Genomic DNA, 25,219 nt, shown 5'->3' with positions numbered 1-25,219 from the left:
CGTCTTGGTCTCATGATGTCAAAATGTGAACAGCATGACGAAGAGGACTGTTTAAATACAAATTGTCATTGAACCAGAACATTTAGTGGTCGATTCATGGATCAGACACTTGTTGTGATTTTTGCGGTTAATCACCTTGTTAGAGAACAGCATGTTATGCAATAAGTACTGAAACACTGGACAGTTGGACATGTACATTCAAAAGTTTAGAGAAGGTCAAATTAAGTTCACCTGTAAAGGTTATAGTGCATTCTGAAATTTCATCCAAAAGCCGAATATCCCTAACTTTTTGTGAGTAGTGTATATTTGTGATGAGCTTTTCTTATATGAATCCAATCAACTGAGACGACAAAATATGCTTTAAAGTCCATTCTATTATTAAAAAGATAAAAGCTGATTTAAAGCGCCAAGTCTAATGCTTTTTAAACGTGACTTATTAATCACAAACTGTTATTTTCCATTAAAGAATGAACATGTCTCCTGATGCTGAAATACATACAATATTTTATTCGGTCAGGTGGTACCCTTGGGTCCCTGGACCCGAGTTTTGGACCCATCAGACAGCTTGGGTGGGCCCGTCAAGCCCCACGTGCTCCTTGTTTCTAGGCTCCTCGCGCAGCCTCATTGCTTCAAGCGAGCCCAGAAACGTCGAGGCCGAAAGACGAGTGTGTGATCGCGCCGCGGAGCTCGGTGACACACACACACACACACACACACTCACACCATGCTGAGCAGAGGAGCCTCGTCAGGATGCTTTTAACTCGCCAGAGGCGGAGAGGGAGCTGAGAGATGCGGGCGCCGCGTTCAAAGGAACCCGGTTGTTCAGTTTGTCCTCAGTGTCATCAGCAGTCCTGCAGCAGCTCCGCTCACGCCTCTTTTCACTTCATTTAACGGCGCCGCACCGAGGAAACCACCAGGACTATGTGAGCACCATGCTCGCTGTGAGATGCCTGCTGTTCGCTGCAGTGTGTGCGCGGTGCGCCGTGACAGGTAAGAGGCTTTGCTCTTACATAATGATTTAGTTTATTACAGGCAACCTGTGCTCAGTGACAAATGGATAGTTTTTGATCATTATTGCATCCACTTAACCTGCGCTCTCTAACAACAAGGACCGTGTAATTGTTGCATCGGTGTCAACAAGCAGTTCCCCATCAGCTGTTTAATCCCACTGCAGAAATAAGCCTCACATTTAGAGCTCCACACACCTTTTAGGCTGCTCTGTGGCAGCTCATCCCGTCTGTACACTCCTCTGCAGGTCTGAGGGAATGGGGGAGCCTGGAGGGAAGGCAGCCTCCTGCAGAAGAGGTGGTTCAGCCCAAGCGGCTCCTGCAACAGATCCACTCCCAGGAGGAGCTGCTCCACAGCCGCCTGGACACCCGGGTCAAGAACTACACAGCCGGAGAGCAGGTGAGTTCAGTCTGCATCTGTGACTTGTTTCACATCCATCCCGCGACCCACCAGAGCTGAGCACACATGTATTATTATTCCCCTTCATTTAATCTTAGTTTCTACATGTTCTATACAGTAGCTGTAGATCTCATTGTGACCAAGGTCTCCCCAGTAAATGGGTGTCATTCATGCTTCAGGAATGTCTGATCACATTCAACTGTCCAACGTCTAACTAAACCACCAACCTAATAATCTATTAAACAAAGACGGAGTTGAAATGGATAGATTATAGAAAGTGTGTCAGTTCACACATTTTAATGGTGAATGTTTTGAGGATATTGTTATTGAGACGTTTTCCTGTTGGACAGAAATGATTTCCATTTTAAATGATCATGTTTTAGTTATAATATTTCTAGATAGTTTGTCTTTTTTTGTGATCAATTTTTATGACTTTAACTGTGGTGTTAGTGCAGCAAGACGATTTAGTACATCCACATATCAACATATACTGTATATTGTGTGTCCATACTCTGCACAGCGTGCCTCCATTTTTCCAACACCATTCCCCAACCCTATAACCTTAAAATGAAAAATAGATAAATAAAAATAAAATAAATAAAACAAAATAAAATATCTGGGAGATTTCAATGGGAAAAATTACATGATAAAGCGAGAGAAAAACATTGTTATATATTCAACAAATGCCATAAGACAGCTGATTTCTAAAACTCTAACCTCCACCTGCTCACTGTCTGATTCACCCGTTTGTCCTCTCTTATGAGGTCATGTGTCTGTCACTTCTACCCCACCCTGTGACACCCCTCATCCCCCACACGATGCCCAGCTTGCTCGGGCCACAACAGGGCAGACAAAACTCAGCCCAGTCCATTAGATAATATTTCACACCTGTACCTGTCCTCTCTCGTTACCTTCGCTATGAACACTGTCTGTCAGTCAGCGGCTGGCCGGTCAGTGGATATGACACGGGTCTGACCTTGAGCTACCCTCTGTGGCCGGCGTCTCATGATCTCTTCCGAGACTGTAGGAGCCCTCGGGAAGATGAGTGCCGTTGTTTTCCGTCTGAGTGCCGCAGCGCTACAGAATGTGAATTTAGATGTGAGGTAGAATCAGCAGAGTCCTTTCAGAGTCATATTTAAAAGAAAATGTATCCTAACACGCAATGATAATCTTTTGTGTGAATTTGACATAGAAAGTATTAAAAAAAAAAAAAAAAACTTCTGAGTGGTTCCTTCAACTGAGAGTACAATTAGATGAAGTTACATTTCTTTCCTGTAACCTCTTTCTGGTCTGAAGCAGAGGAAAAATGAAGATGATCAAAGTGCTACTGTAAACTAAGATTAAGGTCAATGTCTTTCTCTAAAACAAGCTGGGCCTCAGCTTTTGGTCAGTTATCCCATTTTGTTTTTATTAATCCATCAATGTTTTATCCTAAGTAATGACAGCTGCCCATTGTAAATGACCGCAGCCTATATAATGCTTGCATCTTTCTAACAGCAATTAGCTCATGTTCATGCAGGGAATATTTTGTATTTATACTTTAAAATAGAGTTCAGTCACCAATCATTTACGAAAGATTTTGACGTTAAAATGAAAAATACAATACAATAAAGTCAGAGCCCTGATGCAGCTGTCTTATCTCTGCTCACAGGCACCGTTGTGGGCTTTTTATTGTACAGTATGTGGACCCAGTGGAGATTTAGATTGATACTAAGTGGTTTGCAGAGAGTGCATGGTAATACTAATGAGACCTGCCTTGGAGCTGGCCAGTAAGCACTGATGGGAGCCACCGCAGAGCTCTGTGTTGTGATGTGGATGGGACTCACCTCGGCACAAGGTTAGAGCTGATGAGCTCCAACACCCAGTTTATCCAAAAAAAGCCTCAGGGATGGATGAGGCTGTCCCGCCTTCAGGGAGAGGTCACTGGAGGACGAAGTGCCTTTATTATCTTAGTCTTTGTTGCTTTTGTCTCCATGCACAATGTTAAATGATTTCATATTGAACATGCATCAGTCTTCTTCCCTCCTCCACTCTCTCTTTATCATATTCTGTCACAGTTTCCTGAAAGTCATTTGTTTGAGTTAATGTCTGGGACCAACACCATGCAGGGGTATGAATTAGAGATGCGTGGTTTAATGATCCAAAATCAAGCTTTAAACGTCCAAGAATATATTTATGCTTAGTTTCTGTTCTACCGTACATCAAAGGTCACCTCATTCTGCCGCCTCCTGTGAGCTTAAGCAAGCCTGGCAAAAGCTACAAGTAGTAGCAGCTTGCAAGTCTTCCCACGCAAAACTGTGCTTTAGAAATGAATGATGTCCGTTTGTGACATTGCTTCTCTTGACCTGAGACACGCTATGTCTATCAACAAGTCCGCCAGACCCACCTAACTAATTTGCATATTGAGATCTGCATTTTAGAATGTGTTTTAATACCAGGTGTAAATGCAAAGAGCCATGAATCCGATGTCATTGTCCAGATAACGTATCCAGTAACAGATCACATGTTAATTCCAGGTGTATATTTTATATATAAAACAGTTAAGTATGTCGACTTCTTGTATACTAACTATATTAGTATATAGGACATACTGTATAGTGGGACACAGCATAACAAACTTGAAATTGGTCAAATAAAGCCATTGATTTCTAATGATTCCATTGATCCACTGAAGTGAACAATCGTGTCCAAACTTGGTGTATTTTCCAATCAATCAGATTCGACTTCTTTCTACGTAAATCTGTTTCTTAATGATAAGTATCTCAGTCCTTTTTTTCTTCTCTATCTCTTACGCCTCCTTCTCCCAACTTCTCCTCCCTCCCTCCCTCAGCCCGTCCATCTGGCCCAGAGCAGCTTCTTGGTGGAGGCCTTCGGCGCATCCTTCATCCTTGACCTGGAACTCAACCAGTAAGTCAACGCATGCCTGCAAAGCGTTCGCACATCCACACCACAAAGTGTTTAATGCTTTGTTTACAGCAGTCACTGACATGCACTCGCTTACTGCCTATCTTTCTTCATCCATCTCTCCCGCCCACCTACAATATTGTACTGTATGTCCTGTGTGTTGGCACTATAAGGACTGGCTGCGGGCTAAACGACGGTCTAAATGTATACCTCCCCTCCCCCTCTTCTCCCTCCACATACATTTTGCTCTAATGGACTGCATTCATGTAATACTGTTCCCTGACTCTCTAAGCACTTAGAATAAATGAATCTTCACACATTTTGGTTTTACTTATGAATCAGCCATTTGTTGATCTAGAGTCACGCAAGTCCTAATGTTTGATGCTGATTAGATAGCACTCCAGAATAATGACCCATAATGGCCTCTAATAGTCACACAGTGCTACAAGCTTGCTTTTTCAAACAGTTACAGAAGTATTGAGTTCAGGTTGATACTAAATGTTAAAATGATTATTGTTCTTGCTTTTTTCTTCTTCTTCTCCCCAGCAACCTCCTGTCTACGGACTATGTGGAGCGTCACTATGATGAGGACGGGCAGCTGTCACAGAATATGGTAAGACTAGCTTATAGAGGTAGTTTGACATTTTGTGCAATGCGCTTGTTCGCTACCACAGAGCCAGGCTAGCTGTTTCCCCGTTTCCAGTCTTTATGCTAAGTTAAGCTTCATGTTTACCATACAAAAAATTTCAAACATGTCGAACTATTCCTTTAATAAACTTAAATAAAGTTTTCCGTCAGAGCCAATTTGATAGAAATTGATTTTGTGCCAATGCCTACAAGCATGTAGCTTTTATGTCCAGTGTGTATTAGAACATGTTTCCAATGGGTGTATTCCCCCTGAGTGAAATTGAACAGAATCAATAGAAACTAATAGCAGCATATGGCAAATGTCTAGAGGGTAGTGTAAATGGCTGTGAAGATTTGCTTCAGGGGTGTATTAGCTGACTGTTGGCTCATTTGTTTTGCTGCCTGCTCTGGTGTCTTCCACACATCATGTTGAATCTGTTGACATTTGTGCGATAGCTTTCAAGCTGCTGTTGCACCACGTGGACTGGTGATTGAGGAGGTGATGTTGTCCTCCCTGTCATGCATTACATTTGCGCAAACTGCCCTATAGTAATGTTGTTGGTCTAGTTTGTTTACATGGTCTCAGACAGGCAGTTAATGCAGACAGCTTGACTCTCAACGCCATCTTTCTGTCTGTATCCTCTGCTTTATTTTAGCCTCTGTCCCTCCCTCTTTCTGTCCCTATCTCTCTCTCTCTCTTTCACTCTCTTTTTCTCTGCCAAAGACCACCTGACCAATCAGTAGATGGTTGCCATGGGTACCAGCAGTCAGCAGCAGCAGTGCAGGTCTATTTTGTTGTGCCGTGAGGGGAATTCAAATCATGTCCATTTCCAGAACCAACTAAACCAGATCTTACAACCACCCTCTGCCCTGACCTTTGGAACCAGATGTGTAATGTTGGCACAATCATTGAGTTGCACAGGTTTAAATCAAGCAAATGACAAAAATATATATACAGATATATATTGAATATTGTGTTCCGGGAGAAGAAAAAGTCTCAAATGGATGTATTCATTATCTCTCTACCTATGTTATATAAAACAATAATCACAATATCAAAGATATATGCAGATTATGTAATCATAAAATCTCAAATATAAAACATAAATTATGCTTGTCCATGTTCTGTAAGACTTAAAGGAAGATGTAATTTCGGGGGGAAAGGGCTCCATAAGTTAATAAGATGTTTGAGAAGCTAAGACCTGAGGCATTTTATTACTCTCAAAAGAGATCATGATTAGTTAGAAATAATAGTTGGCCAAGAATGGATCCTTGTGGCACACCATGAGGTAATTCTATATTGCATCTAAAAGATAGTTCTGTGTTGGAAGTATACATTTTTAGCCATAATTTCATTATAAAAATGATTTAAATGCAATTCATTTACTCAAAGTGTCCATATTCTCCGTATCAAAAGCTGTATCAAAAGCAAATAATTGGCAATATGGTACAAATATATTCATTGATATCAAATGTAGAAATGAGACGCAATTTAGATAAATATATAAGGATTAATATTAGTCTATAGTTAGCTAAATCAGTAGAAGGAAAAACTAAAATTGTATTCAATCCATGTCAGGATGAATAGTTGTTTCTGATCGGCTTGGATGTTGCACATTTATGCTATGACCTTGAAATGGTGCATGTCAGTTAACATTATACATTATAGTTATATGTCTGCATGAGCTAAATATATGTAAATACCTGAAAATGTTCTGATACACATGCAAACACCTGCATGCATCTATGGAGAAATTACACAATAGACTCCACAAATTGCTTATATCGACATTTCCTTTTCTGCATGCAGGACTAAGAACCTGCTGTATGCAGCCCCCTCCCCCACCACCATCTCCATCTGGATTTATTTAGTTTTATTGAAGTGCCAATAAATGGCTCCTGCCTTTGTGTGTCACTTTTTATTGGTCCCTGTGGATCTATGCAGTTGCATTGAACTGGTGACTGGCTCGTTCAGATTGAATCTCAATGTCCCACAATGACTAAAAGAGGAATTGAATTAGGGATGAGAAGGGAATTTATGGGATCTGTTTTATGTGTGTCAGAGTCCTGCTGAATACTTGCTTCATTGATTTTTGACAATCAGCAGATTCTTTTTATTTTCTGAAATTTGAAAATCTGTTTTGAGTGTTCTTTGAGCCTTCACACCAACAAACTCTTTTGTTTATTGTGATTGATTGAAAACGTAAGATGTCACTATGAAAAACCATTTTTGTTTTATTCCTGACACTCTGATCACATATAGCGCTTCAGCTCAGTACCAAACATATCATTTACAGACTAATGTATTGATGGACAATGTTTACCACCCTCAGCTTGCAGCATTGCATATTAGATAATAATCTAAGTACCTGGGCACTGATGATGAATTAGCTTCAATCAAACACAATCAGAGGGAGACGGGAGTGTTTTGTGTTCACTGTTCTTATTAATTATAATGATTAAAATTAAAATGTTTTTCTCTAAATAGTTTCACTCTTAAATTATTCAGTCAGTCTTCGCCTGCCAGTGTGGCTTTATGATATCTGAAAAACTCATTTGGGAATAAACATGCTTCTCTTGCTCACTGAGGAAGTCTAATATTCCTAAATGATGCTTTTGTTCTATCTTGTGTTCCTTTCACTTTACATTAGCTCCTCTTGTTCCATTACTTTTCTTGTGCTCCTCTCAGCTCAACAATGCTGAGTCAAAGTCCAGACAACGAGTAACTCCAGCTTTTCTAATTCAGTTAGAGTTTATAATGTCAAATTGAATCCTCCCATCTCTGCGGGACGTAACTGTTTATTTGCCATTTGTGCGTGCAAGCAGTTTTTGTTTCTTTCCTATAGTCACTCACTTCTGATGTAGTGTCCTGCTTACCTGTCCCTGTCCTCCCAGCAAACGATTCATCTATGATTTCTTATACAAATTTGTTTTTTTTGCGTGTGTGAGTGGCCATTGCTTGAAGCACATGCATCTCCTCTGAGAGGCGCACTCAGTCCCTGAAAGTCAGTGTGTGTCTGCTGTGTTAGGCAATTTGATTTCCTCCATTTAGCCTTGTAATCCTGCCTTTTATTTATTTATCATCTTGCCCCGGACTAAGTGCTGCGGGCTCTCTCACTATTCGGTATGAATGATTAAAGTCCTTTTCTTCCTCAACAGATGAACTGACACTGAATCTAAATAAGCTTGATGAAAAAATACTGGGACTAAATTTAAGTGGTCATTATTTTAAGTTAATTTTTAGACTCTATGTGGTTCCAAATCTTTGAACTGATGCCTGAAATTATACATCTGTTGGATGGATTGCCATGAACTTTTGTGCAGACATTCATGTTCCCCGGACTGATGATCCCCTAACTGTTCATCTAGCTCCATCATCAGATCAACATTTTTATTTGTCCAATACTTCGGTTTATGACTAAATTCCATCAGCCTCAGCTGTGCTATGTGTTTTTGCTAATTAGCAAAATATTAGCATGCTAACATGCTAGACTAAAGTGGTGATAATGGAAGACATTATACCTGCTAAACATCAGCATGATAGCATTGTCATTGTGAGCATGTTAGTATTAAGCTCAAAGCATCGCTGTGCCTTAGTACAGCCCAACAGAGCTGCTAGCATGGCTGAGGGATGAACGAGACTCAAAAACAAGAGATTTTAGCTTTGTGTGACTGACGTGAGGTGGGATGAGCATGCCATAGTTGACAGACCACCAGGTCCAGGACCAAAGCCACTTAAGGCACAGAAACAGCTTATTGTTATTGAATAGTGGTCTTATATGTAATGGGAAATATTTTCGTGAGTTTGTACTTGACTTGACAGGGTGTCAAGGTTTTTTTCAGGTTTGAGTTGCAGCTCCACGTTGCCTCTTTCCGTTTGGGTCTATCAGCCGTGCCAGACAACAGCAGGCTCAGGTGGCAGACATGACTTATTGGGGTTCATTACAAACACCTGAAACTGACGCTCTCCATCTCACACACACACACACACACACACACACACACGCGTACACACACTCCATAGATCCAAGTAGCTGCAAACAAACACGTGATTGTAATCTCCATCCATTTGGATGAAGCCTGCTGTATATTTAAAAAAAATCCTCTCTTTCTCAACAACTTTTATTTGCTGACACATTCAAACACATGCATGTGCTGCTTGAATGACAGTGGCAAGCCTCCTCTCCGATTGTCGTAATCTGATCATTCCTGTACTGTGAGAAGCAGCGTGGAAACACTATATTCACAACATGATCATCCAGTTGGAGCCTTTCAGGGGATTATGAATAATCAGGTGAAGGTATCTGGGAGCCGGATGTACAGCTAACACCTTACAGCAGTTCTGCCAAACTGAAAGTATCACCTGAAACTGGCATACACACACTGACAAAGTTATTTTATCCTTTATTAAAGGGGCACTCTACCGATTCTTACGTGTCAAAGTCGATTTACAAGTCAACCTTACAGCCTTTAAAAACAGTTGAATGATGTCTTCTGTAGCTTTTGGGGGACCTCTCTAAAATCAGAGAAAAGTTTACTTATCTCAAATTAAAATCTTGGCATTTGTGTAACCATGAATAGAGGTAACAAAGGGCATTATATGAACATTGCTAAATAATTTGCTAATTAGCACCAGAGCCTAACTACAAAAGGCTCAATGTAACAATGTCAGTTAAACTGTAACTGCTATGGAACGTTGCCAGTGGAGGTTGCTACTAGCAACAGAATGTTCAACTGAAACCAACAGTCAAAATTACAGTGAATTGAGTTTCTGTGATTTTGTTTACCGATTTTAAAAACACATTTGCAGCTGCAAGAAGATTATATAGTCAGGTTTCTGTATAAGTGACAGTCATTCTTTGAGATACTCATACTCACAATGTCAACGTCAATGCATGCAAAAAACTGACTTTCTATTTAAAATCTGAAGTGTAATCTGAAGGAATATTCTGAATTTATTTCACATTGTACATGTTTACTTATGCTTACTTTACATTGAAACCTGAATCCATCTCTGAGTTTCTCCCATTTGACCCCTGGCCTTGTTGCACTTGAATTGCTCTCTTCATGACTCAAACATGCACTGTATGCGCACAGCTTTTCCTTGGTGAAACTCAACTCAGCTGCAGCCAGTGTAGGTGTAGGTTTTCCCGGACGCTGTTGTCGTACAGTTGTCACTGATATCCTTCAGTTGACCCACCAGGTCGGCCTGTAGGCCCCAGGTCTGACAGTAAATACCTGCCCTGTATCTACCTGTGTATTTAGGGGCCAGAAGATCAGCAACAGCGAGGGGTTCGAAGTCGGTGTTGGTTTCATTTTCTGAAATTTGACGTGATCATGTTACTGGATAATGGAGGGTTCAGTGTTTCACTGTAATCTACGATTTGTTTCCAGGGAGGAGAGCACTGCTACTACCATGGGCGTGTGCGGGGGCTGCCGGGCTCCTGGGCTGCTCTATCCACTTGCCACGGCCTACGGTGAGTCGAATACTTTGAGTAAACGTTGTCACTTCACCCTGAAAAACACCAAAGTTTGGTGTTTGTATGTGATTCTCATGTTCAAAGACTTGCTGTAGATTTGGGGGCTCTGTCGATTTTCGAAAAAGTCCTCAAGCAGGAAATTAAGTACTATTTAGTTTATTTAGGATAGTTTGAGATTTTAACAAGGAGGCTTATTTGCTCTCACGCCTGTACGGTAAATTTTGCTGGAGCCAGCAGCTGCTTAGCTTAGCTTAGCTTAGCTTAGCATAGCATAAAGACTAGAAACAGGTAGCTTGGCTCTGTCCAAAGGTTACAAAGTTTTGGCTTTTGTACGGATGAAACAAATGAGATACACGTTAATGGTACTAACCTTTGTACAGAGCCAGGCTGGGCTGTTTCCCCCTGTTTCTAGTCTTTGTGCTAAACTAAGCTAACCAGCTGCTTTACAAAACATATGCTGGTTGTGCATATAGATGGTATGAAACATTATGTGAGTGTAGAAATAAAATATATAGAAAAATTACAAAATGGGATACCTCTAGAAGTTGGCAAAGGATTTCTTGACAATATTTTGCCTAAAAACAAAAAACAAAGTCCAGGACTGTCAGTACAACAAGCCCAACCCTAATTCCTATTTATCCTGGCTGCCATCCCATCATCCACCTCCAACAACACAGACTGGCACAAACATCTCCAGGCGTATTGTAACATACCGCTACTACATACTTTTGTTTGTTTCAGGGGCATGTTTTCTGACGGGAACTTCTCGTACGGGATCGAACCTGTTGGTAGTGGCGAGGTGAGTCATGACTTTAGGAGGAGAAACTCAGTGGAGTGGATCAACTAGTTGGATTAGAAGTAAACGCATGCATATCTAGTTTCTTGGCATCAAACCAAGGCAGCAACCAGGTCGTGTGAAAAAGGTCTGGTAAAACTGGCACCAGTCCTTCAAAATATGGTTGAAATCCTTACAGTCTCACTTTCTCTCTTAGTCCCTATTTTTCGGACTTACCGTCAGTCCAGACAGTGTTACTCTATCTCTGAGTTGCTGTGTGGAAAGTATTGAGTTGATACACAATCCACCAGCACTGACACACATCTCCTGTCTCATATCATCCCACAGAGACAGGAATAATAAAAATAATCGACCAAAAACAAAAAGTTTAAGAGGCTTTTTAGATCTTTCAAAAATACCCGGATTTGATTTTAGAATAGATCTGGTATTAAAAAGAAGAGGACGTATAACAGAGTGGCCAAAGGGAGCGGGACGAAAGTGTTTAGAGTGGAAGAGGCTGAGCTTTTCTTTTTTCCATTAAGGCCCACAGTAATCGAAGTACAGCTCAATTACATAGACTGGAGAGATGGATCAATGGCCTCTCAGCTCATCTTCAAACTCTCCCTCGCTCTCCTCGGCTCCCTATCTCAGATGGGTCATTTTCATAAAGTATTTATCCCCAGCTCAATTGTACCACAGTGTCCAGCAGTGTTATTGCCATTATGACAGCCCAGTGATTGATTAATTATGCATCAGAGCACTTTCCTTCCCGTTGATCCACGTGAACCTCAGAGGACACGGCAGCGCTTTCTAACACAGAGAAGCTGTGGACTAAAGTTCAGGCTTGTATGATTAGAAAGGCATGTTTTTCTTTTGTTTGAGGGGATGTCATCACTCATATAGAGCTGCATTTGGTGTTAATAAATCTCAGGCAGGCATGAATGTTGAACCCAGAACTGGCTCTTCTGTGAACCCTTTATAATCTTCAGAAATCACAGCAATGCAAAGAAGAGTCATCATTTCAAAACAAGCAGCTCAGAAAAGAAGTTATAACATAAAACTATTTGTTTTACTCTAAACTCAGTGACAACATCACTTTCAGACCAGAAAAAGACTAATTCCTTCCTCCTCTTTCTCTCTGTTTGTTATGACGTCTCTCAGGAGCAGAATGACCACATTGTATATCGGATGCCAGACATCGACCTCTTTCCACCTCCCTGTCCAGGTAGGACCACCGTCAGCCTTACAGAGAAACCCCTCACAGTTACTTTGCTCTGCAGCTGAGAGTATTTCAGTCCCTCTTGATGTGATGATTAAGTTTTGTCTCTGCTCCGCCCTCTAATTTCTAAATCCTAAACCTTAGTGACACAAAACCTGCTGCTCAAATCTAAGCTGTAATACTTTTATGACATCTTCAATCGATTTTGATAAAACTTTGTGACGTGATACATATTTGATCGGTGTTTTGCTGTTAAAAGACACATTCATTGGCCTGTTTTTGGGTGCTGTAGTTAAAAGTCAGATATCAAACTTAGATATTGATGAAACCCGGCAGGATGCAGCTTGTTGATGAATCCAAAGGCTGCTTGCCATTTCGTGTTTGGAGACGACATGTTCAGCCACGTCCTTGACAAAACTAAATCAAATGTTCTGTAATGCAAGTCTGTTTTGGCTGCTTTTCTCTCTCACACTCTCTCTCTCTCACACACACACACACACACACACACACACACACACACACACACACACATTACAGTGTATAGTGTCCTCCTCAGGTTGTCCAGCTGCCCTCCTCGCCCTTGCTAAACATCTCATTTGGCTGCCCCCCCACTTCCTGTTACCCAACCCTTGCCGCTCCTCCCTGCCTCCTCACCCCTCTCTCTCTCTTCCCATTTGTCCTCTTCCCCTTTCCTCCTCTCTCCTCTGCTGGCTGTGTGTTATTGATTTCTCCTGCAGATCAGTGGACTAAAATACATGGTTACATCCATCCCTGGACTGATGACTAGCCACTTTTCTCTCTCACTCTCACTTACTCTGTGCGTGTGTGTGTGTGTTTTCCAGGATGCTCTGTGAACAGCACAGAGCCTGAGGGGCAGACAGACGTCCACAGCGAAGGAGACGGCAAGCTGAAGGATGGAGACGGCTGGCCTGATGAGGAGCAGCCCGTCTTTACAGAAGGCCTGAGACGCTCAAAAAGACAAGTCAGTTTTCAGACGGACTCTATGAGCGTCTGCTCGCCAACACACACCTCCATGTTTGCACACAGACGGCCCGCCAGGAACGTGTTGCATGCATTGCAGCAAGTGTCACCGTGAGAGAAACATCAGAGCTGAGATATGCAAACACAATTAATATTTTACAGAGAAGTCTCTCAGATGATGCCAAATTTCCACACACATGCTGATAGCTTGTCTCAGCTTTCATGCTAATGAAAATAGAATCCCAAGATAAGTAAAAATTACTCGAGTGATGCCACTTGATTCATTTTGGATTAGGCTTGGACTAGAAATGTCTAAAGGAGCATCACAAACAGAGGGTGTGAAGTTTGAAAGACGTGGGTTTTATCAGGCATAACGAAAGATGCTTTTAGACTAAAGATGCTCAGCCTCCGCTGCATCAGTTTTGACATTTTTAGCCGCGCTTGCTGCGTGACTCTAGGGATGTCAATGTCGGTCGGTCCACCTCTGTGGTTCACACTGAAATATCAACAATGGCTTGCCATGACATGTCCTCACCTCACATCTCTACATAGACGTCCAATCAGAAACATGAGTAGTCAGACGATCAGACAGGTTGTAAACAAGCCAACAGTTTAGCCTGATCATCCAAACAGCTTTGTCTGGAGGTAAAACTGAAAGTAAGCAGCAGCAACTCGAAATGTGTGTGTGCACAACTCTAGCAGATATGTTATGGCCAAATGTAAACCAGGTTTGCTTATTTTGCAAGCTCAATTAAGTCTGATCAAACTATGACTACACAGTCCTGATGAAGTTTTTGAGTGTTAAAATCTTACCAGATAACGCGTAAGGATATTTATTATGAAACTTTGACTGTCGCTTATTTAGTCATGAATATTTAATGTTACCAAGAAAAAGATTTGAAAGTTCGCCCAAATATTCTGCCAAATGAATGAAAGATTGTTTGTCTCCAAGTTGTTGTTGCCCTCTCAAGGACAAAGACTAGAGTTTCACCAGCATCAGCGTGTGTGTGTGTATGTGTGTGTGTGTGTGTGTGTGTGTGTGAGTAATGGTTTCACCTGCTGGGCTTGTGTGCGTGTCTGTTTGTCCTGTGTGAAGGTGATTATGACAGCATACTCTGACGTCTTGCTGTGTGGATTTCTTTTGCCCCCTCCAGGTGCGGCGAGGCCAGCGCACCGTCCAGACTGAGACCAAGTACATCGAGCTGATGGTGGTGAACGACCACGAACTGGTATGTTTGAAGCCGAAAGCTCCGAGGCGTTTCCTTTTACCTTATCTCTGTAACCGCTGCGTGAAGGCAATAAGAAGAAGTGAGCACGACTCTCATTAAAAAGAGGATTTAATCAGCTGCTGCTCTGTTGATAAGACTTAATAATCAGCGCAGGAAGAAAGACGAAAGTAACAGCGTTTTTCTCCTCTTGTTAGTTTGTGCAGCTCCGTCGGTCGGTCACTCAGACGAAGAACTTTGCCAAAGCGGTGGTGAACATGGCCGATGCGGTGAGTTGAAATATTGCCGAGGAGTTAACTATGAGCTTCCTCTTCCTATCATCTGTTCTTTTTAACCATGGCACCCCTTCATAGTGGATCTATTGTGGGAACTCTCTTGAGCTTATTTAGGACAGTTGCCACATTTCAGAGCTTTTTCCTGAGTGGGACAGCTGCCATCTCTTGTTCACACCAGCTCTTTTACCGTCTGGTATTATTTTGAACCATCTCAGGTTTGGTTTCAGATTGTGTTGAAGTTGTGTTGTGTATCAGAGTTTGTTTAAGGTCTATTTGCTGTCACAAATCTTTCAGTTTTTTCACTCTGGCTGTTACATTACTCTGTCAAATGGCAAATATTTGCTTTTATCTCTTGAATCATCATCATCATTTAACAGGGACTTTTTTTATGGATGATTTTAATGGTCCATTTCTAAATAAGTAAAAATGTAATGATGTTTAAATGTAGTTGATATAAATAAAGCCCAGTTTTATTTTGCTATAATTATCTTTATATTGGTTTCAAGGCAGTTCAACGTGAGTTACATCAATTTGAGCGCCATATAATCAAAGACCAAACAAATACTATGAAGAAGAAACACAATGGGGAGGAAGGACTTTGCCCGGTTACCTATGTGTGGTGAGATGTTATTAAATAGGCACTGAAGAGGAACACACACACATATTCTGATTTTATATATATATATATATATATATATATATATATATATATATATATATATATATATATATATATATATATAATTATTATTTATTAATTATATATTACCTTCCAAAGCAGCCAAGTGAAGTAAATAATTCACTCTGTGCTCGTGTCCTCTGCTGTAGCATCAGCATGGGAAACCCTTCACTGACTGGGGACAGTCACACTGATGCTGGTTTCCAAGGCAACCAACTGCTGCCTGCCTTCTCCCACTCCATGTCTAAAGGAGACAGATGCAACAGTCTCCATCATCCGCAATATTTAACTGAATTCATACCGTTTTAAACATTGCATTTATGTTAAATTAGTCAAATTATCCTTGATGGTAACATGTCTGTAGTTCCAGCTCTCCTCCCTCCTGTTGTGTTCTCCTTAAAGGATGCACTTTTCTTTGTCATTATTCCTCATAATGAGATGAGAAGAAGACCAAACATCTTCTTTTTTTCCTTTTCCCATGTAGAAATGGGGCTAAATAAAAATTCTATGTCACTACAATATTCACTTTCACAAATTTTTGTTTTGAGGGACGATGGCAAATAACTGACAAAAGGACAAAGATGAATTTTTCTGTTGCATAATTCCTGCTCGTGATGAGTCCAGATCTACAAGGAGCAGCTCAACACTCGCATCGTCCTGGTGGCCATGGAAACCTGGTCTTCTGAAAACAGGGTCTCCGTGGGCGACGACGCCTTGCTCACCCTGCGCGACTTCATGAAGTACAGGAAGGAGAGCATCAAGGAACGCTGCGACGCCGTTCACCTCTTCTCGTGGGTTCAACCTCCTGATTTTACTTGGTGTTGTTATCATTCTCCTCTTCCTCCCCCTTTCTTTTACATCTCCTCCTCCTCCACATCCCCATTCTTCTTCTTCTTCTTCTTCTTCTTCTTCTTCTTCTTCTTCTTCTTCTTCTTCTTCTTCGTCTTTTTCCTTCTTTTTCTTTGTCTTCTTCTCCTCCCCCTCTTCCTTCTCCTCCTCCTTCTTTGTCTTTTTCTTCTTCTCCTCCTCTTCCTCCTCCTTCTCAACATCCCCCCTTCTTCTCCCTCTCCTCCTCCTTCTTCCCCTCCATATCCCCCTCCAATCCCCCTTCTTCTTCTTCTTCTTCTTCTTCTTCCTTCTCCTCCCTTTTCCTCCTTCTTCTTTGTCTTTTTCTTCTTCTCTTCCTCCTCCTCCTCCTTCTCCACATCCCCCTTCTTCTTATCCCCCTTCTTCTTCTCCACATTCTTCTTCTTCTCTTCCTCCTCCTCTGTGCCTATTATTATAGCAGTCTTGTTGTCTTTACTACAGTGGGAGGACGTTCATGAGCAGTCGCAGCGAGGCGGCCTACATCGGGGGCATCTGCTCCCTCACCAGGGGTGGAGGCATCAATGAGGTGAGACTTGTGTCTCCACCATGTATAGATCAGAGAGACCGGCTGCAAATCATTTGTCTAATGAACTTCAGAAAAATAGTGTATTTATAGAAGTAATAAATTGTTCTTATGTGTCTGTAACTGAGGCCAGCTGTTGTCGTTACTTTTTATAAGATTATTATTTTTGTAAGATTTATGTGTGTGTGTGTGTGTTCAGTTTGGCAGTGTGGGCCCCATGGCCATCACGTTGTGTCAGAGTCTTGGCCAGAACATCGGCATGCTGAGAAACAAAGAGCGACCGGCTGCAGGTGAGACGAATGTACATTGCAGACATTGATCGAAATGTCTCGTGTCATGATTCAGAAACACAGAGGCGTAGCTAAGAAGGCAATTTTCCGTGCAAGCTTTTTACTTTAAATACCATTCACCGTCCACCAGACATACTTGTGTTTTGTTCCTGTTTTAAATTATTCCTTCCTGCAATATTATGATAATTTCAGCAAAGCTGTCTCAGATAAAATATTCTAAATTTTATTGTCCTGTTAGATCTAAAATCTTTTGCAAATGCCTTTAACAAATTCAAGTAGTGTTAATGTATTTTACAACTGATGATTTTTCACTGAGAACGTGCTGATTGTATTTAAATTCATCACTGAGGAAATTCTGCTGCACTAACGGCTCCCTCAAGTGGTGAGATCACAGAGTTGCTCAAACATGTCCACAGAAATGTTTTGTGTGTGTGTGCGTGTGTGTGTGCGTGTGTGTGTGCGTGTGTGTGTGTGTGTGTGTGTGTGTGTGTGTGTGTGTGTGTGTGTGTGTGTGTCCAGGAGACTGCAGGTGTCCAGACCCATGGCTGGGCTGCATCATGGAGGATACAGGGTATGCACTTAATGTACAATATATTAATCAGTGACCTAAAAGAATTCTTAACTAAAACTGGAGTCTGTGGAAACAAAGACGGACGTGTTCCCAGTCATTTTTGTCAAATATGTCTCAGTAAATCATCTACAGTTTTATTGACTAGTTCTTGTCTTTCCTGCACGTCTCTTCTATCCAGCCAGTGATCTACAAAGTAATGACAAAATTAAGGAGCATCAACTGTAGCTTGTAAAAGTTTCTTTATTTGGGCAAAATATAAACATGATTTTGGTTGACAGGTTATCATATTTTAATACTGACTTTTGAAGGTTTTAAGCAATATTGCAAAAACAGTGAGTTATTTCTGAGTTGTGTGTTTTTTGTTTTTGTTTTGTATCAATTAGTTACTACCTGCCCAGGAAGTTCTCTCGCTGCAGTATAGACGAGTACCTGCGCTTCCTCCAACAGGGAGGAGGCAGCTGTCTCTTCAACAAGCCCAGCAAGGTGAAAAACTGTAACAGTTCTTACTGAAGTCTGAATGGATTAACTCTTAACCTTGATTTTTTTTGTTTTTATTATATAATAAACAATTAAAGCAAATCTACTTACTTTAAAGACCTGTTTCACACGGGTAGAACATTTTCAGTGTCTCAAAAATCAAAAAACAAAATTGGTTTAAATGTATTTTCAATGATAGTTCTGATGAAATGTATTGTTCGACTCTATAGTTACCGTGTATATTTTTCTCCTCCTGTAGTTGTTAGACCCACCAGAGTGTGGGAATGGATTTGTGGAGCTGGGAGAGGAATGTGACTGCGGATCACTAGTGGTTAGTACATCTGAATGAACTAATTAACTGCGCTGTGTCAGATTGTAGTTGGATTGGAAGTGTAGGCAGTTATGTGGGTTCAGGATGTCAGGAAAGCCTTGAGGCAAAAGCACCCTGACACTCATGATACAGATACTGTAAGGCCTCTCTGACCCACAGGAGTGTGCACGGAGTGGAGCCAACTGCTGTAAGAAGTGTACCCTTACCCACAATGCCATGTGCAGCAATGGGCTCTGCTGCAGGGACTGCAAGGTCAGCTGCTTTAATAAATAACACCACTTTAACTGGATAGTTTGTTGCCGTTTATTAAGGCCCTGATTGACTCTCTTGCTTATTATTTGCCTTCTACTTTCTTTGTTTCTCTCCGTTTTCCGTCTTCTTCTGTGGTTGTTTTTTGACAGTATGAGCTGAGAGGGGCGACATGCCGTGACGCTGTTAACGACTGTGACATTCCTGAGACCTGCACAGGAGACTCCAGCCAGGTAGAAGAAGCCCCGACACATCTGTTTCCCTTTTTTTCAAGATGCTTGAAAATAAAATTCAGACCTCTGAAACCCAACAGACAGATAATGCTCTCTCTCTTGCAGTGTCCTCATAATGTCCACAAACTGGATGGCTACATGTGTGACGCTGGACAGGTAAAGTCATGCTATTTGCCAAGTGTTTGTTACTGCTTCTCTTATTACATTTAATAAAACATGTCTTTTTCTGTATGTCCTCTCTCCTCAGGGTCGTTGTTACGGAGGTCGCTGTAAGACCAGAGATGGCCAGTGCAGGACTCTGTGGGGCTACAGTAGGTTTGGATTCAGTATTGAGCTTTGTTTCTCCATGTTGCATGACCCTCTGATTGTTAAAAAAGTATTTTATATTTTCTGAAAAGAGCTTTGTAAGAATGAAAGCAAGGCCACGGGTTGTAGTGCAGTGCGTGACTCTGTTCTCTCTTCTCAGACTCAGCTGACAGGTTCTGCTATGAAAAGCTGAACTCTGAGGGCACAGAGAAAGGAAACTGTGGCCCGGACTCCAGTGGTCAGGGATGGGTGCAGTGTAACAAGCAGTGAGTGAACAGTGTGGCCACATAAAATACAGGACATACACACAAAATTGTAATTAAAAAACAAAAAAAACAACTGATGGAGGATGCTGCAAAGAGAGCCTGAACTCACACTCGTTTTTTTTTTGTTATAAAATCTCATATGAGTCTGAATTTTTTGGGGGGGGTTTTGTCATTATTTCATTATTTCTTACTTTCCTCCCTCATCAGAGACGTTCTGTGTGGTTTGCTGCTGTGCACCAATCTGACAGCTAAGCCGAGGTTTGGTGAACTGCAGGGGAGGCTCACCAGTCTGACCATCCACCATCAGAACAGATACATGGACTGCAGGTGAGGCCGCTTTTACAACTGAAGGATTAACAAATACAGAAGGCTGCTTAACCAAAATTAGGATTCACTTCATGCGGAAAAGATGGCAGAATTTGAATTTGTGCCTCTTGTATTTTTGTTTTGATGGTCACACAGAGAAACAAGACAAACAAGACAAACAAAACACGTAACACGTATCATCTGGTCTTCTCTGGGTCAAACTGAACGCCAATATGCTTTTATTTTGTTTTAATCATGTAGCCTCTGTAATAAAGGCTTTTTCACTGAACCGTAACAAAGCAGTGTGCCTTGACTTTTTTGTTGCCATCAGCCCATTTAGATGTAGAGTATGTGATAGAAAGAGAAAGATTTATGACGTACATTAATAAACAGAGGAATTGATCTGTATTAAGTATCAGAATAAGTTGAAATGAATAGTTAATGTGGTATTTTAATTGTGTTTTATAGGAATTACAGTTGTTGAGATAATGCCCACTCAGATAGAGTCGGGTAACCCTGGGAGAAGTAGAATCACCATGTTTTAATGTGACCATGTGACCTGCAGGGGCGGCCATGCAGTGCTGGATGACGGCTTGGATCTGGGCTATGTGGAGGACGGGACGCCATGTGGGCCAAACATGATGTGTTTGGAGCGTCGCTGCCTCCCCGTCACCACCTTCAACCTCAGCACCTGCCCGGGCTCCTCGTCCTCACGCATCTGCTCCCACCACGGGGTGAGTCTGCCACTGCCGTCGGGTCCCACCTCAACATTTTATTATCTGTTTGCTTTGTGGAGCTTTACGGCAGTACAACATTAGAGTTTCGCTGGTGAAAACAAAGGTTTTGAATGAGATGAAATGTTGAAAACGTCCATTCAAGTTTCTCCTCTCTCCGTCCTGCAGACTTGCAGTAACGAGGTGAAGTGTATCTGCGATCCAGACTACACTGGGAAGGACTGTAGCGTGTTTGACCCAATCCCCATCCCCACCCCGCCAGAGGGCCCAGAGAAATACAGAGGTAACTACACTCAGGACTGTTACAGCCTCACTTCTGTGACAGAAAAATGTGAACATAAAGTCATTTATGTCTCCTCATTTTTTCCCCCAAAAGAAATAATTTGTCCACATCGGATAGTCCGAAAACTGCCATCTGCACACACAGCAAGAATGGCAGATCTTTCCTTCTTCAACATATGAACCAAAAACTGTCTCACTCTAAAGCTAAATGATGTGATTTTATTTTCTGCAAGTTAGACTGAATCTGTTCAAATTAAACTTGAGCAATTCCGTAAGGCTTCTGGCTAGTTGTTGTGCAAACAGTAGCAAAAGCAGACAAGAAAGAAAAGCACTTCTACTTGTTACATCTCTTTAGCAACTCTAAGAACAATTAAAACACCGAATAGAAATAAGTGAATGGAAATGGTTCACGCATAAAATAAACAAAATATAACAAAAATATAAAATGCAGCATAAAAACTGATTGAAAAGCGACATTTAAATGAAGAATTATGACAATGTGAAGAAACATGAATCTACAGAATGAGCATCGTATTCTGTGTTTTCTTGTACAGTCACTTGTTCTTATACGTCTTTTAAAGAGGTATTCCACTACATCCTTCCTCTATTCATAGATCACTGTTAAACAATGCTTTATACAAGAAATAAATTGTACAAACTACTGGAGTTCATTTTGGGCCCTTTCCAGCTGTGGGCCACTGCAGTCATCACCACCTATCAGCGTATTAATGACATCACTGATTATTAGAAATAAATGGAGCAGGACGTGGGGGCTGAAGGATATTTTACCACCTAGAAATCAAGCATCAAATCACAATTCACACTTGACAGCAGGTATCATAACTTCTACTTTTCCACGCTGGATGAAAGTGTTTTGAGTAACACTGAACATTTAATATTCTACAGCTCTTAACTATTTCTTGATGCTTTACTGTCAACAGAGATACAAAGCATGACCAAAAGTATTTCTAATTTTTAGTACTCGGCACTCTCACATGCTATTTTTTTCCCTCACTGGCTGACTCCTTCACTCCCACAGGTCCCAGTGGTACCAATATCATAATAGGTTCGGTTGCCGGTGCAATTCTCGTGGCAGCGATAGTCCTGGGGGGAACTGGCTGGGGATTTAAGTAAGAGCTCTGGCATGCCTCCATCTGTGTGCGCCTGCTGTGTTCCTCTGTCAGCTAACACACATGCCTGCGGCTCGCTGCTGAATGCTCCTCTGCTTGCTGTCTGATCCATACTCACAACCAGGGAGTATTTGTTATGATTAATTAATTTGTTATTATCAAAGCTGGTGGACGTGCGGTAGATGGGTTTTCCATGAATGATGGTACTTAAAAACCCTCGTGAGTCCTTTTGGCTCTTTAATGAAATCTCCATCATGGCATGAGATGACGGGCAGGATTGTCACCACTTGCAATATATGATATTTATTAAATTTGCTAAGAACTGTAGCACTTTGTTTAGTGGACTGTAGAAGCTACATTCGTTTCATTTGTAATGAGCTAAATACTGAACTAGTGTTGTAACAGTTTGTTAAATAATCAATAGTCAGTTGATTGAAGCAGATTATTTGTTAAAAATAAGCAAAATTGGCAAAAAAGTTTACTTTTTCACATGAATGTTTTTTGGTTTTAAAGTCTTCTATGATAGAAAACTGTTCATCTTTGGGTCTTGGACTGTCAGACAAAACAAGACATTTTATGGACCAATCGATCAATCAAGAAAATAATTGGTAGATTAATCAGTGATAAAAAAAAAAGAATTGTTAGTTGCAGCACTATTCAAATAATTTTTTCTGGTTCCAGCTTTTGGACGGATGTCACTTTGGTCTCTGGGAAATTGTGACTAGTCTTTCTCACTATTGCTGGACATTTTGTAGACTTAACGTTTAATTGACTAATATAATCAACACATTAATTGTGTAAATAATGTAAATAATTATTAGCTGCAGTCTTATACTGAACACACAAGTGAAACTGCTAGAAACTCTCACGCCACACTAAATAAATCTGCGTGTCCTTTAAAGGGGAACTCGATTTTACACATCAGTGTGTTTAGGTGTTGGGTGGTACGACTGCATATGTGAAAAAGTTGTTTAAAGCCTTTTGTGGCTCCAGAGGGCGCTGCGTCAAGTGAGAAATAACCTCAAGTTGATGTCACTTGAGTCAGTGTTGGTTGAAAACTACAAGTTTGAAAATGAAAAACATCATTGGGTGTGGAGTTAGAAAGAAGTGAGCTCACCAGGCCTCTGTAGTCCGCTCCTCATCTCTGCTTGAGGCTAGCAGCTCGAGGCTACATTAGCCTCTACTAGCATAACACACCTGAATCTCCAACTGGATTGTCGGTGGTCGAGTTGCATTGTGGGTAATGTAGGCAGGTTTTGAAGAAGAATGCACGGCATAAAAAGACTATCTATATATGATTTTTAAATCCGGCCCTGGCGAGTCTGACAGTGTTTAGGAGTGTGATGCTAAATCGATGGATTATTATTTTAAGTTTGGCCCTGACTTAGTGATGCAGATTTCCTATAGCACAATAAACAGATTAACAAACTCTCTCCATGCTCCTCTCTGCACAGCTGGATTTGACTTCCGGCCTTCTTTCTGTAGATTGTTTTGCTCACACAATGCTGTCTTGCTCCATGCTAGCTTTGCTGTGGCATGCCTGCAGGATGCAAACAAACGAAAATGCTGTAATCTTTTGCTTGAATCTCATGACTGTAGCTTGATAGCATCAAATCTGCTTGGAAAGACACTGCAGTTGCAAGTTCCTCAGTAGTAGAGTTCACTTTCTGCATAACAAAAGATAAAGATGTGAGTTTCTGGTTACTGCTTTGCTTTTAAGGCCTTGGGTTCATCGCATGTTTCTTTTTTCACACTGCTTCTTGCTCACATGAAACAGCAGTCGATAGTCTTACCTGATTTATATTTTCTGCTTCACTTTGTCCACTCCCTCCATCTTGTTCCTGCCTCATTGCGGATCCAGAAACATCCGAAGAGGAAGGTACGATCCCGCCTTTCAGTCCTGATCCAGACACCAAAACACTATCAGTCTTGAATCACCGTTCATTATGTAAACATAAAGCCATCCATTTTATAAGAATCCTGTCTGAGCACACACATGTATCTGTCACCTGCTTATTTTTCACCTTTCACACATTTTGTATCTAATATTTATTTGTATAGGGACAAGTCTATAGCATGAACCAAAGCATTTATATATAGTCTATGCTAGTTTGCAATACTCTTTGATAGATGGGCCTTTAAAATACACAAAATCAATCAAATATTATATAGATGAACAGTATTAGGAAACATAATCTATAATCCTAGTTTGCTTCATTATTATTTGTACTGCATGTCCCCTCACTAACCTGGCTGCCATTGTCGACTTTGTAATATTCATAAGACTTTCAATAATAAAAGGTGAACTCTTCTTTTTAAGTTTTAGTTTTTTGGGTTATTTTCCTTATTATTTTATGATTTTATCTGCGTTACAGCTGCAACGATCAGTCGCTTCATTGATTAGTCAATCAACAGAAATTTAGTCAGCAACAAGCAAGTTGATTAATCGTTCCAGGTTCTCAAATGTGAGAACTTGTCTTATGTTACAGTAAATATAACATCTTTGGGTTTTGGACAGTAAGTCGGACAAAACAAGACGTGAAGATGTCACATTGAGCTCTAGGAAATGGTGCATTTTTAACTGTTTCCTAATGTTTTATAGTCCAAACAATCAATTGAATTGAAAATCTAATCTGCCTCCATCTTTTCCACGTTTTATCTCTCCCTCCTTATCTTCTTCATCTTCTTTCTGCATTCCTCTTCTCTTTCCAGATCTTCGGGAGTTTGAGTCGTATCTCTGTGCTGTCCTGTCTACCTTACACTGTGTCCAGTCCGCTCTGAGGAGACAAAACAAAGATGTCTTCCACTTCCGAGCCCTCAGACCTTTTCTGTTTCCTCTTCTGACTTCATCTGTATTCTCCTCCTGGAAAGTACATTTTTTTAACTGCGGTATGGAAGCCCTGGGGAGACATTCCCACCAGATCTGAACGGCCCAGACTATCCCTTCTGGGTACAAACGTCCAATAGAAGTCGTCTGTATCGCCTCCATGTTTATTTGTCCAGGACACACTCACACAGGGCCTCAACTTTTCTTTTCCCTTCCACTGGTTTCAGCTGTTCTTCTGCCACACCGACTGTTAT

At 41.1% G+C, this 25,219-nt stretch overlaps 1 protein-coding gene across 1 annotated transcript; it reads left to right on the top strand.

The window, feature by feature from the left end:
- Nucleotides 1-861: 861 nt before the first annotated feature.
- On the top strand, nucleotides 862-24,457 carry adam11 (ADAM metallopeptidase domain 11). Its single transcript, XM_070927582.1, has 26 exons — nucleotides 862-990; nucleotides 1,256-1,407; nucleotides 4,238-4,314; nucleotides 4,858-4,924; nucleotides 10,333-10,415; nucleotides 11,160-11,217; nucleotides 12,355-12,418; nucleotides 13,255-13,394; nucleotides 14,548-14,622; nucleotides 14,817-14,888; nucleotides 16,198-16,364; nucleotides 16,882-16,966; nucleotides 17,163-17,253; nucleotides 17,773-17,824; nucleotides 18,208-18,307; nucleotides 18,561-18,632; nucleotides 18,792-18,884; nucleotides 19,034-19,114; nucleotides 19,220-19,270; nucleotides 19,362-19,425; nucleotides 19,581-19,686; nucleotides 19,894-20,013; nucleotides 20,558-20,726; nucleotides 20,895-21,009; nucleotides 22,048-22,138; nucleotides 24,000-24,457. The coding sequence occupies exons 1-26, from the start codon at nucleotides 933-935 to the stop codon at nucleotides 24,040-24,042; spliced, it is 2,346 nt and encodes a 781-aa protein (XP_070783683.1). The 5' UTR covers nucleotides 862-932; the 3' UTR covers nucleotides 24,043-24,457.
- The last annotated feature ends 762 nt before the right edge of the window (nucleotides 24,458-25,219 follow it).

This window comes from Enoplosus armatus, chromosome 20 (assembly GCF_043641665.1).
Source record: "Enoplosus armatus isolate fEnoArm2 chromosome 20, fEnoArm2.hap1, whole genome shotgun sequence".
Lineage (NCBI taxonomy): Eukaryota > Metazoa > Chordata > Actinopteri > Centrarchiformes > Enoplosidae > Enoplosus > Enoplosus armatus.
The sequence above is the reverse complement of the archived record's forward strand: the minus strand, read 5'-3'. Positions and strand labels throughout refer to the sequence as shown.

Bases quoted from the DNA above. Each gene is read 5' to 3' on its own strand.
- adam11 (XM_070927582.1), top strand. From the start codon at position 933: ATGCTCGCTGTGAGATGCCTGCTGTTCGCTGCAGTGTGTGCGCGGTGC. The intron at 1,408-4,237 runs GTGAGTTCAGTC...TCCCTCCCTCAG, and splicing joins ACTACACAGCCGGAGAGCAG to CCCGTCCATCTGGCCCAGAG. The intron at 10,416-11,159 runs GTGAGTCGAATA...TGTTTGTTTCAG, and splicing joins TCCACTTGCCACGGCCTACG to GGGCATGTTTTCTGACGGGA.